Source organism: Dipteris shenzhenensis, chromosome 5 (assembly GCF_047967505.1).
Source record: "Dipteris shenzhenensis isolate YYH24624 ecotype China chromosome 5, Dip_SZ_1.0, whole genome shotgun sequence".
Classification (NCBI taxonomy): domain Eukaryota; kingdom Viridiplantae; phylum Streptophyta; class Polypodiopsida; order Gleicheniales; family Dipteridaceae; genus Dipteris; species Dipteris shenzhenensis.
In genome coordinates, this window is record NC_141600.1 from 53,996,586 (window position 1) to 54,010,165 (window position 13,580).

Here is a 13,580-nt window from a genome sequence, read left to right on the forward strand (position 1 = left end):
AGAACCTACACCTAAAAATGTAGTAGATCCACAAGAACCTGTTGGAACAGAAGATACCACGGGCCTTAACAAAATGTTGCTACCATGGAAAGCAAATCACAAAGAGTACGCAACCCTAATTACTTCATGAAGATTTAGGGCCAATCAAAGACACATCAACTCATGGTATCCCAAGGAACTCCATATACAAAACAAAAAGTGATCCTACACCAATAGCTCTACAAGATGAGTTTGATTGCAAGGTGAATTTGATGACATCAAAATGGGATTGGATGAGTCCCTTGTGATCCTCAAAGGTTTGTTTTCAGTTTCATTTACTAATACCATCCTTTATTAGCTAACTCCAACTCTCCCTCCTCTTTTTATTTCTTCTTATTCTTCTTCACTTCTATGCTTAACACTAGTACCCACTTACCCAATTGAGCCTCCCAATGTAATATCAATTTTAATTTAGATGTGCTCTAAACATCTTCAACCATAGTCTTCATTTTAGGAGTGTGTATGGTGTATTATCAGACTCCTCTTGATTTGATGACTCATATAAATAAAGCTTTAGATTGCCGCTACCTTATTGGGATAAATAAAGTGCTAAGAAAATCCCTTAATGTAATGTAACCCATCAAATAGATTAAAGAAAGCTCTATACAGAGAAGCAAGACAAAATGTCATGCAAAACATCATACTTACAACATGGCACCTCAAAGACCTATCTGATGAGAATCCAATACAAGTCCCACTCAAATCAAATATGGGACTTAAGAAGGAGCATGAGAATACACTATACTAACTTTGCTAACACTAACACCACTAGGATCTTACATCAACCCCTACTGACACCTTCTTCTAACTAACTTACACCCTAGATTTTTCTTTTTTCTTCCTCTTTCTTTGAAAGGTCACAAGTACTCGGCTCCAATCCTTCCACCCAACGTCTAGCCATTACAATCATTCAAGCCATGCCATGCTAATTCCCGTGGAATCCATTGTTATAAGATGCAATATCCATCCTTCCAGCAACAATTCCACAACAAAGGATCCAATGCAGACCTATGAAGCACTGCGAACGTGAAAATTTCACACATGTGCACACAAGGAATGATCTTCATGGACAATGCTCCAATAACCATGACTTTAGCATGATCCAAGGGACTAGATTGAGAGTACAAAGGGGGCCATGCTAACTACATTAGTTGGCAATGCCATTTACTGGATGATAGTAAGTTTATAGAGCTAGGAGTGTGCCTTGGAGTCAAATGGGCCCAAGATTATTGTAAAAGAATGAGGAAAGAGAGTGTATAAAGGGAATAGAGTTGGCCCTCCCTTCAAAAGGTGGCGTGTATAAAAGGCCAAATGGTTGACTTTGGTTCTCACTTGTTGGTTGCACACATTGGAATACAAGCTCTCCTCCTTTTTGGAGTTGTCTCTTGTTCCCTCATAGTGCCTTTTGTGAATGTCATGTTCTCTTCTCCTCCTCTCCCTTTCTCCCCTCCCTCTTCTTCTCCTTATGGAAACATGATCACAATAAGATGAGAGTCGCTAGAGTGACACTAGTGGATATCATTTGCTTGCATTGTTCTCAACCCATAGTAGCTTGGAGGAGACTCTGTCAGCATTTCTGCAAGATCCCCATGACACGTGAGTCACCGCCAGACTACACAAAGAGAGTTCAGTTTTGGTGATTTTTGCCTTCTTGGCCTTTGGTAGAAAGGTTGCAATAACACTTTCCACCATAATGATGAATTCATTAGTAACATTGATTTCAATAGCAGTAGCAAAAGAGGAGCTCTTCAGAAGTAGTAGTGAGACGAGTTCATCTAATGCAATAGTAGTGATAGATTCATAAGCAGCAGACAAATATTAACCACAATAATGTTTTATGTCATGGAGCTTTTAGAAGTGATGCTTTTTGGCCTTTTTTTGCTTTTTGACTTTGATTATAGTAGCATCAGACAATGTTCAAGTTTTTGGGTGTAGGTGGAGTTTGGTTGCTCACCACGGTGCTTGATAACTTTGTGGTGCCTTTAGTAGCTATGAACACTCTTATAGAGATTAGCAATGTGTTTTTTTATCAATGGACATCTTTTGAGAGTTCTCTATCACTTCACCTTCAATTGTACCCACAGGGGCGATTTGTTGCTAGGAGTTTCCAGTCTATATTTTATGTGATTGCTAGCAAGCAGTTCTATCAAAATTTGGTCAAGTTTCTTGTTTTTGCTAGGTGGGGGGGATTGCAAAAACCTTCTAGTCGACATTTGTTTGGGTTTTCTTAAACTTGGGTGAAGGTTCTAGTTCTCTTATGTTGAAAATGCAAGCGTTTACTTCATTTAGGGGATTACAGAAGCTTTTAGGGTTTTATTTAGGCTAGAATCCATCCATGCATTTGTTCTAGAGCCAATGGAGCCAGAGATGAGAATCAAGGTGGCATAGATATGGAGTTTGTTGAGTCACATATTTCACTAGATGATGCCTAAAGCATTAAGGATGGAGAGCCAATGGTAGTGCTCGATGTTCATGCTAAGCACACAGGTTGATGATGCATACAGTGGGACACAACTTAGTCGACCACTTTGAGATACCTTGATTTTGGATGCACAACAAGTAGAGACTCCTAAGGTGTCTTTGGCATCTTGATTTGCATAAGAGTCAAACCTTGAAGCCATATGTGATGGTGAATATGTCAAGGCTTTCAATGTTTTGGTTAAGGATGTCATTAAGGCCCGCATTGAAACACAGTAGTTTGTGGGACACGTGGAATCCTTTCATAACAAGCATGTGATTTGCTTCTTTATGGTGTTCTTCAACATGATTGGAAGTTAGCTCCATGACTTAGTAGAAGGTGATTTGGGGACAAAGTCTTTGATGCCCATGGGATTTTATGATGTTCTATTCTCATCCAAAGGAATTTGAGATTTGGTTTTGTAGAAAGTCCCTTTGTTTCTGGATGGAGAGTTGGTGCATGTGGTGCCCTATGTCAAAGTATTAAGATGTGTTGCACCAAGCTTGCCCTATTTGGGTAGCGGTTGTAGACTTTTCATTACCTCTGTGGGAATAATTACCATTGGGGAGGTGTTGGTAGAGCCCATAAATAAAAATAGGGCTTGCAGATTGATTGATACTGGAAGCCTAGACCTTGACAATTGCGATATGTGTGGATAGTTTTGACCCCTTTTTTTAAATCATTTGCAGTCCATTGATTCCATTGTGGGGATATCGGTAACTTCATTTGCCATTGTATGTGAATTCGTGAAGCATGCCTCTACACCTCACTCTATTATGGATGGCAAGAGCAGCTTTGTAGGGATGTCTTTCCCAATCAAGTTTTGAAACAAGATATGTGCTCATGGATACACTAGTATGAATGAGGATTTACATGTCCTTCTCAACAATATGATGGTACCCAAGCTCTAGTCCGAATGTATATTTGCCAGCATGATTTGTTTCACCAACGATGCAGTCCATCTAGGTGGAGTATAATCATATTTTGTCAGCTCATTTTCCTTTAGTTTGGAGATGCATAGTCATTCTATTCGCATATGCAACCTATTCTATTAATTAATTAATTTGCCTTCCTTTCCATTGTGTCAATTAATCTATTCATTCTTGCATCTCCTATTCATGATTAACCTATTCACATCGATTAATTTCATCACATGCCGCTCCCTTCCTGCCGCTCTCCCTCCCCCCCATCTCCATGCGCTTAGCCATTACAGCTTCCCCTTCTCCTCCCTCCCTCCTCCCCCTCGCCTCTCACACTTCTCCCACTCCTCTCCCTTCCGCCCTCTCTCCCCCTTCCTGCCGTTTTCCCTTGCCTTCTCCCTTCCTCCTTGTCCTTGAGAAGCTTTCACAGCCCTTGTCACTGCCTTCACTCTACCCCCCCCCCTCCCCCCCTCCTTTTATAACTACACAGGGCAGGATAAGATTCTGGATGAGGAGGTTTCTCGAAGAAGAGACAATGCTCTTGAAGATAGCTGATTTGCTCAAGGGGATGCTTCTTGCACTGCATTGAGCTAGCTATTGCTTTTTTGTATCATCATTGCACGAGAATCAATATGTGAGATATAAGCTTTTGGATTCCATGGATGTACTAAAGGATGTTTTTTGTCAGTCCCATTTCTTCTTTGCTTGGTTACAACAAAAGCATGCACATAAGAATATTGTAAATATCAAAAGTGAAAAGCCTACATTGGTTGGGATGGGCTACCTAATGAGCTTTTCAATAAGTATGCTAATGAATTAAAGGACCCTCTTACTTTTGTTTTCCAAGAGGTGTGGAATATAGGTCTCATGGCTGTGAGTTGGTAGATTGGGCTTGTGTGTTTATTACCTAAAGTCCCTTCCCTAGTTGATCTGCATCAATGGAGACCAATCACATTAAGGGGGGCCATGTATAAGATCTTTACAAAAGTGTTGGCCAAAGGTTGAAGCACTTGTTCTTACTTTGATCCATCGCTAGGCAATATGGATTTATTGAAGGAAGGAACATTTTGCATAATTTATTGAATGTACAAATTGGAATTGATTATGCATGGGCTTTGCATTATAAGAGGTCTTTATGGTTCAACATTGAATAGTCTTATGATCACGTTATTTGGGCTTTTCTTTCATAGCTTCTATAAGCTATGGGATTTGGGCCTCACATGTCTTCTTTTCAACTGGACATTGAATAGGCTTACGATCACGTTAGTTGATATTTCTTTCACAGCTCATGCAGCCTATAGGATTTGGGCCTTTCATGTGATTTACACAATTAATCAACATGTAGTGGCTAGGCTTATGATTAATGGTTGGGTGGCTAAGTTGATTCCTTTGACACAAGCAGTCAAGCAAGGATGCCCCCTTACCCTCTCTAATTTGCTATTGTTACACATCCAATCTTGTCTCAACCGGATAAGCTAGTGAAGGATGGTGAAGTTGTAGGGCTTACAATCTTGTCTCAACTAGATAAGCTAGTGAAGGATGATGAAGTTGTAGGGCTTACACAGCCAAATAGAGAGTAGACAATCAGCCCAAACTTGGCAAATGATGATTCTTTCATGTTCCTTTGGGCTCAAAAATATAATTTTGGAAAGGCTATACCTTGTTTGGGATACTTTTGCACTTGCTTTAGGGTATGCATTAATATGCATAAATTTGCTCTGATAAGCTATACAGAGGCTGATTTGCTAGGTTTGGGATGGAATGGGCAGATGATACAAAGGGGTTCTATTGGACTATCCAATTGGAGTTGATGTTGACTCATGGGCTTTGCTTGCATGGATTCATGACAAGTTTGTGTATTGGAAATCTCAAGTTCGTATTCATGTTTGCCTCAAAGTGGCACAATCCATTACGATTAGCATGATTTATTTTTTCTTACTTTTATTGCCATGGACTACCAAATCTTTGCATCAATACAAATGGAAAAGAAGTAGGCAATAGGCCGGAGCAAACACGAATTCCTTGGGAACATGTTACTACTCCCAAGAGGAGTGGGCGGCCAACCCAATTAGATGTTCGATTACATATCGTTGCTAGTAGCAAATGGGCTTTACTTCAAGATATGTGTGGATCTCAATAGCCATGGGTGGCAATGGCTAAAGCATTCATTGAGATGGTCGGACTTGTGCATGGTAAAATCAAGATTGATGGTACGTGGTGGGATGTAGTGAAGGATTCTCAATAGGTTTAGATGGCAACTTCTGTTCGGCTTTCTCATTTGACGATCTCATGCAAGGAGGTGTTGGCACATACTAAATGGAAGCCCTCTGATCAGCCGTTATAGTTGAATTCTATAGTAGGTGAGGAGCTGGCTAGTTCCTAACCTCTGCAGAGGCCCGACAAATTGAATGAGTAGTCCAAATTCAATAGGTTAGGGCTTGTGAGAATCCATGATCTTTGTTTCCATGTAGAGGCCATTTATTGTCATTTTAGAAAATCAACTAATATTTTCAGGCTTCTCATGGTTATGCATAGTTATGGGAGGGAGTGAGGGCCATGAATACATCTTTTAGTGACATTCCTTAGGTGGAGAGCCAACAACCTTGGTTGTATCGAGCATTTACAAAACCTCGGGAGTCGGGACATACGACATATCAAGTGTACCAAATGATGGTGAAAGAGAAGCATTGGCCCAATCTGAAGGCTAATCAGGTATGGTATGTCCATAAAAATAGGGTATGGTGGAAGGAAGTACTTCTATAGGTTGGTGCTCTAAGATCCCATATCAAGTGAAGGTGTTTATTTGGTGTTTGCTCCTGGGAGGCCTATCCATGGGAGATCAGTTGCAAAAGCGATAGATTTCTTCTAGTGATTATGTGTTTTGCACTACATCCTTGGAACTTCTCCCCATCTTTTCATTTATGTTCGGTGGCAACAAAGGTGTGGGATTGCATATGGACTCTAGCGACTATTAGTCACATAACAATGAAAGACAAGCTTTTTGGCAAGTTTTTATAAGAGTATGCGGTCTTCTTTCATTTTTTCAGATGGACAGGTTTGTGGCATATATGGTTGACAAGGAATGCTTTCATACTTGATGCAAAGTTGGTATTAAAGCTTGCATATGTTGGATCAAAGGGCTATTATTGTGGCAAGTCTCTTTCTTAAGGTCAACCCATTGGTGGATATCTTGGATGAGGGTACTCTAAGCTTCCACAATGGTTTGGACGAAAGCTTGGACATTACATAATGGCATGTGGCCATTTGTAAACTAATTTTGGAAATATATATCTATTAAAAGGAGAGAGAGAGAGAGAGAGAGAGAGAGAGAGAGAGAGAGAGAGAGAGAGAGAGAGAGAGAGAGAGAGAGAGAGAGATTAATGACTTGTGAAGGCCTCACGGGCCTACGAGACAAAGTACACTCAAAATAGGAGCCCTCAACCCATCTTTTCAACCCATGCCATAGGGCTGTGTTAGGTTTCCACCGGAAGAAGACTAAGGATTCCTTCTTGCATTGCCACACTCATTATTGTTGTTCTTCCCTATGTCTACGTCAATTTCCTCCAAGGTCTTCAATAGAATTAATTTTTAAAAATTTAAAATTCATTGGTTTTAGGGGGCTAATGCATGCAAACAATCATAAGAATCTTATGTAAAACTTGGTAAAGGATTGTCGTATTTACAATCACCTTTTGTGATTTTGTTTTAAGAATTGTTGTATTTACAATGATTTCCTTTTGAAATTTTGTATTGACTGAGGACAAAATGTCTTCCATTACGCAGGCGTGTGTGTGCACACACATATGGAGAGAGATGCTATCCATGACAATTGTGGAATGTGAGTGGAATCTCTCTCTCTCTCTCTCTCTCCCCCTCCCTCTCACTCTCTCTCCTGGAGACCCTCTCCTCACCTACATCTGTATGTGTATGTGTACATTTGTTTGTTTCTCTTGCTCACATGTGTGCACACATATGCAATTACTCATGGGCGGGCCATCAGAGTTAAACACCGAGGTGAGGCCATGACATCTGTAGCAACCTGGAGGTGAGAGCACTCGGATTTTTTAAACCCAACATTTGGAGAAGAGAGGAGGGGGTGGTGTTGTCTCCTGCAAGAGCACCTCCACCATTTTCTTCGTAATGTGTGATGTGGAAGGGGGGATTTTTTTAATTCTTAAATCGGATTATTTTTTCGTCTTCCTGGAGTGCTAAGTTATTGTTATTTGGCTTGTTTTTGTTTTCTTGTCGATGAAGTCCCCCTTTTCTTCTTTTTGGTGTTTGAATGTGTTGATTTGCTGCTCTTGATCGTCTTCTTCTCGGTGGAATTTCGACATTTGATGCTTCTGATGCTGTTTCTGCTTCCGATCATCCTCTCCAACCCATCCCTGGTATGTTTTCTCCTCCCTTCCTCCCCAGATTATCGCTTTCTTGCCAAGCATCCGCCTCACGGAGTTTTCTCGCACTCATAGAGCTTCACAGAACTGCTAGCACGAGAAAGAGCGAGCGAGATTCCGAGACAGACATACAGACCGAGAGGGCGAGGGAGAGGGAGAGAGGGAGAGCGAGAGAGAGCGAGAAAGAGAGAGAGAGCAAGCGAGCGAGCGAGCGAGAGACAGAAAGTGAAGATAGGGGTTTCCAGAGACCGCAAGAGTTCGTCTTTTATCTTTCTCCCTTCTTTTCGCCTCGTTTTCTGTTCTCTCGCTCCATCTCCTTTTGCTGCATTTCGCGTCAACCATTCTCGGACTGCTCCCAGCTTCCTCACACCCTTTCGCATCCGTTTGGTTCATCGTGTTTTGGGCTCGTTTCAGGTGCATTGTGTCCTTGCGTACGCGAAAGCAGCAGCCGCACCGGAGGCACGGAAAGGCATTCCGTCTGCCTCGTCTCATTTCCCAGGACTGCCAGGCAAAATCGGGTTATACTTAGCACACAATTAAGAGGGCTCTATCCGCTTTAAGATCAACGAAGTAGCGGATCCCGCCCTATTTTTCAACGAACCGATGTCTTCCTATTCCGAATGAAGGGACGGATCACGCAGATGCGCCACGGATACTGAAAATTTTCCATATTTTACCGCCGTGGGAACTGCCTGGAACCCACGATAAGAGACATATACGGAGCGGATCTTTGAATTCTTCGTCCAAGGAAGGAAAATAATGTGCATACTGTGCGTAGCATCAAGGTGGTCACGGCGTATAGTGACCATGCTTCCGTGGTTGATAATCCCTCTGATCATTCTATGGGCACTGTCGCAACTGTTGCCACCCGGATTCCGTTTTGAAGTGACATCTCCTAGGCTGGCGTGTGTTGCTGTTCTTCTGGTGAGTCTGGCATGGTACGAACTTGTAATGCCCAGACTGTCATCTTGGCGTGCGAGAAGGAGAGCTCTTTTGAGGGAGAGAAGAAGAATAGAAGCTCAGGAGGCTGCAAAATGGCGTAAGGAAGCCACTCGCCGATGCCGAAACTGTTTAACACCTTACAAGGACCAGGCTCCCGGAGGTGGCAAATTCATGTGCACATATTGTGGTCACGTTTCCAGAAGGCCAGTGTTGGATGTGCCGGGAGGAGCAACTAGCACAGGATTGGCAAGTACCATGACATCTGCAGGAGGCTCTTTTTCGCTGAGTGGTTCTGCTGCAGGACTTGTGAATGGAGGCGGAATGTTTACTGGCCGAAACTCGAAAGTTTGGAGTGGAAAGGGATTGCCAGACAGGTCGAATTTTGGAGGAAGAGGTTGGATGGGAGGTAGATCGTGGACGACAGAGGGAGGGGGATGGGGTGTAAATGGATCATGGTTTGGGGGCCCTTGGCCGCTTAGTGCAGGCTATTTCGGGACAGCTGGGACCAGCTGGGGAGGAACAGGGGCTCCTTTAGCAGGTGGGATGTTTGGGGGGGAAAGATGTCCCTCAGGGGAGTCATATTCTGGAGTCCTATTATGTGTTTTGAGGATCTTTTCCTATATGTTATTTTGTGTGGGATGGATGTGGCGAAAGTTATGGAGGGCAGGATATCCAGGAGAGGATGGTGACATAGGGGGACACCGGGCTTTCCAACGTAGAGGTGAGGATACAGGACCCTCGCCTGGAACAAAAGGTGAAAAGGCACGCAGGAAGGCAGAGGAAAAGAGGCAGGCAAGACTAGAAAAGGAGCAACTAGAGGCAGAGGAAAGAAAGCAAAGGGAAGAGGTTGCCAGGTTAGTGGAAGAGAGGAGAAGGCAAAGGGATGAGAAATTGGAAGCAGAGAAGGAGAGTGAAAGGGAGGCAGCTGCTGAAAGGGAGAGAGAGATCAGGCGAGAGAGGGAGGCAGAAAGACGGCGGCAAGAAAAGGCCAAGGAAAGAGAGAAGATACAAGCCAAGGATAAACTGAAGGATCAAGAGCCAGAAGATGTGAAGAGGAAAAAGGGAAAGGAAAATGAGAAAAGAATTGATACGGAAAGGAGTGAAAGAAAGGAGGATGCAAAGGCCACCGTTGTGGTAAATGGTGTGGAATCTGGGAAAATTGTGAAGCCGAAAGGCTCTGTACTGGACACAAGCTCTAAGGGGAATGAATCTGGGGTGAAAGGTGTGACCAATAATGTCTCCAAGTGGGGAAGCTCAAAGTACCTAGGATCTGCAAAGAGTGGGTTTTTTTCTCAGTCAAAAAATGTAGCGGCTTCTCTGAACAATGCAACATCTTTTTTGGGGAGGAGCTTTACAACAGGTTCCAATCCTGCAGTGAAGCTGGGCAAAGGAGCTATGCCTTGTGTATCTTCACCTCCAGTAACTTCAAATTTGAGCTCAGTGTCAGGTGGGAAATCTGCTGAAGTATCAGGGTCAGCATGGAACAGAATCGCATGGAGCAATGTTTGGGGCAAGGGAGCAAGCAAGATGCCAAATGACACCTCCAAAACGCAGTTAGGGGCTGTGGATGGCAGTGATAAGAGGCTGGACCATAGTGGTAAAGAGCTTGTCAATGGCACCGTTGTGTCAGCTTCCATGGTAGGACATGTTTTGAAAGCTTTAATTCAGGTTTTTCTATTTTGCCCAAAGGATGCATCCTTTAGAGGAGTATTTGGTGCACAGAAATACCCACCAATTCAGATCATGCCATTTTCTATTTTGCAATCATATAGCTTCAGACTTCAATATATATCGCAAACACAATGTCTTTTGGTGATTGTTTAACCTCAAGCTGTTCCACTAATGCAAAAGCATTGTAGTGATGTATGTCTGTTGGAGTGCATGGTTAGCTTGAGCTTTGTACCATAACATTTCTCCAATTCTTGCATTGTGGCGAAGGAGAGGCAAAATTCTAGAGCAGGTCTGCTGCTAAACTTGTTAAAACCATTATAAGGCTGTTTTCCAAACCATCTTGTGCAATGCTTCATTTCAGAATGGGGATGTGTTTTGTGCTGCTGGTGAAGGCTTTTTATGCTTTTGGAAGCTTTTTATATACAGGTTCAGGTTTTCTCATTACCCAAACAAAACTCACTTTCTGAAAACTTGGGATTCCTTTTCAAGATAGCATGCAGATTGCAAAACCGTAAGCGGAGGAGCAAAAATAACATAGAAATTTGACACCTCATATTCCAATATCCCGCTGATCCTGTGCACCATATAGGAATGGTCTTTACAAGTATTGGAAAACATTTGCCCATTGTTTAAAAGGGGTAGAGTGCTTGTTTACATGGTTTATACTCTGTTATAAGGAATTCATTTAGTCTTTTTGCTCTTCTGAAGCATTTTTATTCTGTCCATGACTTCTAAAAAAGCATCAAAGGTGGGATTGGTCTTCATGCAGTAACTTGCATTATTTTGGGGCAAAGTTGGCAAGTTAAACTTACTTGATGGCGAGCGAGACTGGATCCCTGAGACCCTAAAGAGGCATTAGGATAGGGAATGCCCCTCTATGTGAGCCCCTGAATGAGAATGGTATGAGGGCTGTAAATCTATAGTCGAGGAGGGTACCCTTGCCCATGGGAGGGCTGTGCATGTTATTTTGATGGCCTATAACAGCCAGCCTTTTTAAGCCACAGAGGGAGCCTTGGGCTGATTTGGCGGAGATTGTCTATGAGCTGCCCCCGTGGCAGCCTTCTATGCTGCCCACCTGGCAGCCACACCTACTGAGGTTGCTGCTGCCTTTGCAGAGCCCTAATACCCCTTTCCATACTCAGATATGCCCACCGGGCATCCTGTATATATGCCTGCATGACAGGCCCCTTCATCCTGCTGATGCTACAGGTTTTCCTGTCCCATGTCCTTATTTTGGAGGCTCACAACAAGAATCACACCCTTCCTTATAAAAACTCTGGAATCCCTTCCATAGGTGAGAAGAGTATCTAGTGCTCAGAGCTAATGCTCCTAGTACACACCCAGATTGCATATATGAGAGAGAGAGAGAGAGAGAGAGAGAGAGAGAGAGAGAGAGAGAGAGAGATGTATTAATGTCTGCGGCGGGAGGCCTCGCGGGCCTATGGGACAAGGTACAAAGTACACCAAAAAGGAGAATCTCATACAAGCCTCAACGAGCTGGAGCGAAGGGCGCATTAGGGCGCTTGCTGAGTGCTAAAGTAATCTACTGAGCTCAATAGCTCGATATAATTATATGAAAAATATATGCATCAGAGTTTGAAACTAGCTGAAGTAAGCTGAGAGCTGGGACTCAGAAGTTGAAGCCCGGCACCGTGGTGGCTCTGCTGTGGGCGGCGAAAATGTCTCTGATCTGCATCTGTCGGGCTGTCTCATGTTAATACATCTTTCTTTCTTTCTCTTGCTCTCTCTGTGAAGGAGAAATATATATATATATATATATATATATATATATATATATATATAGATAGATAGATAGATAGATAGATAGATAGAGAGAGAGAGAGAGAGAGAGAGAGAGAGAGAGAGAGAGAGAGAGAGAGAGTTAATTAAAGGTATGCTTTACAGGTTGGTGCTCCACTGCAGCCGATAGCACCCCCTTCGAGTCTGTCGGATTCATGGGATAATCTCTTCTCTAGTCCATCATGCTTTCCACCTATGGATTTACCCGTGGACTCAGGAAGCTTTCGGGAACAAAGGCAACAAACTGAAATTGGAAGCAAGATCCACCAAGCACCGGTAGCCGCCTCCTCTTTATTGTCTGGCCAAAATTTCTTTGGGACATCATCCTCAATGGCAATTCCAGCTTCAGAGCCCTGCAAATCCTTTTCCCCCTTGGACACTGCTGTAGCTTCTTCTCTTCCGCCAGCTGTCACTGGTGCTTTGAACATGGTTGGATTTGCTGAGATGGATATTCCAGATGCTATCTCTCTTTTAGGGCCAGTCTCTGATTCGTTGATGACAAGTTTTCCCATTGATCTTGGAACCAATTTCTCTCCGAGTATTAAGACGAATCCTCTATCACCTATACATGCACCTTTTCCAGCTCCAATGCACATCCCTTCCGCTGTTCATTCACCTGTATTGACAGCTTCACAGTTTACAAATACAAATAAAGATCAGCTGCCTCAGATCTTGGAGCCATGGGGTGCGCCTCCTCTCCCCTTTGACGACAGTAAAGATAATATGGGTGAAGGCATGTGGCACCTATGGGGTGCTCCTCAGCTAACACACATGAAACTGCCAACTTCTCCTTGGAATGAACAGCTGGAGCAGGGTACAGATTTGTTACAGCCACTTCGTCAAACTGCAATGCTGTCAAATTTCGAGCCGGAGTCCCAGCGTCCATGTAGTTTATTCTCCACAGAGCAGGAACATGTCAGTCCCAAGAAAAATCATGGTGAACCTTTGGGCGCGATTCCTTCAGCTGGTAGCAGCAGCACTTGGCTGGACACCTCAATGCGTATTTGGGAAGATCCAGAAGTCCAACACAAAGTCCCTCCAGAGTTTGTTGATTGTATCACCCATTCACTTATGCACGATCCTGTGATTACTGCTGATGGTCATTCATACGAGCGCTCTGCAATCGAGACATGGCTCCAGTAAGATAATAATATGTGAATTAGAAGCATATCCTCATTGTATATTCTTACTAACAGTCTTTTGGGTATTTGCAATGCTCTGAATGTAAGATTGTGTGCTCCATTTGTGTTTGTGCTCTCCAAGGTTCTGGGGTGTTGATTCCATTCAGAAGTGCACTGTGCAACGTACCAATCCTGCTATTCATTATAATGGCTGAAGGTTTTTACATATTGTGGA

At 43.2% G+C, this 13,580-nt stretch overlaps 1 protein-coding gene across 1 annotated transcript in view; it reads left to right on the forward strand.

Moving 5' to 3' along the window:
* The first annotated feature begins 7,642 nt into the window (after nt 1-7,642).
* The window catches only part of LOC147902204 (uncharacterized), a 57,964-nt gene continuing 52,026 nt past the window's right edge, over nt 7,643-13,580 (forward strand). The window contains exons 1-3 of the mRNA XM_087374778.1: nt 7,643-7,805; nt 8,226-10,391; nt 12,330-13,363. Coding sequence (XP_087230904.1) covers nt 8,571-10,391; nt 12,330-13,363 — 2,855 coding nt within the window. The 5' untranslated portion in view covers nt 7,643-7,805; nt 8,226-8,570. The remainder of the gene's footprint in view (nt 7,806-8,225; nt 10,392-12,329; nt 13,364-13,580) is intronic.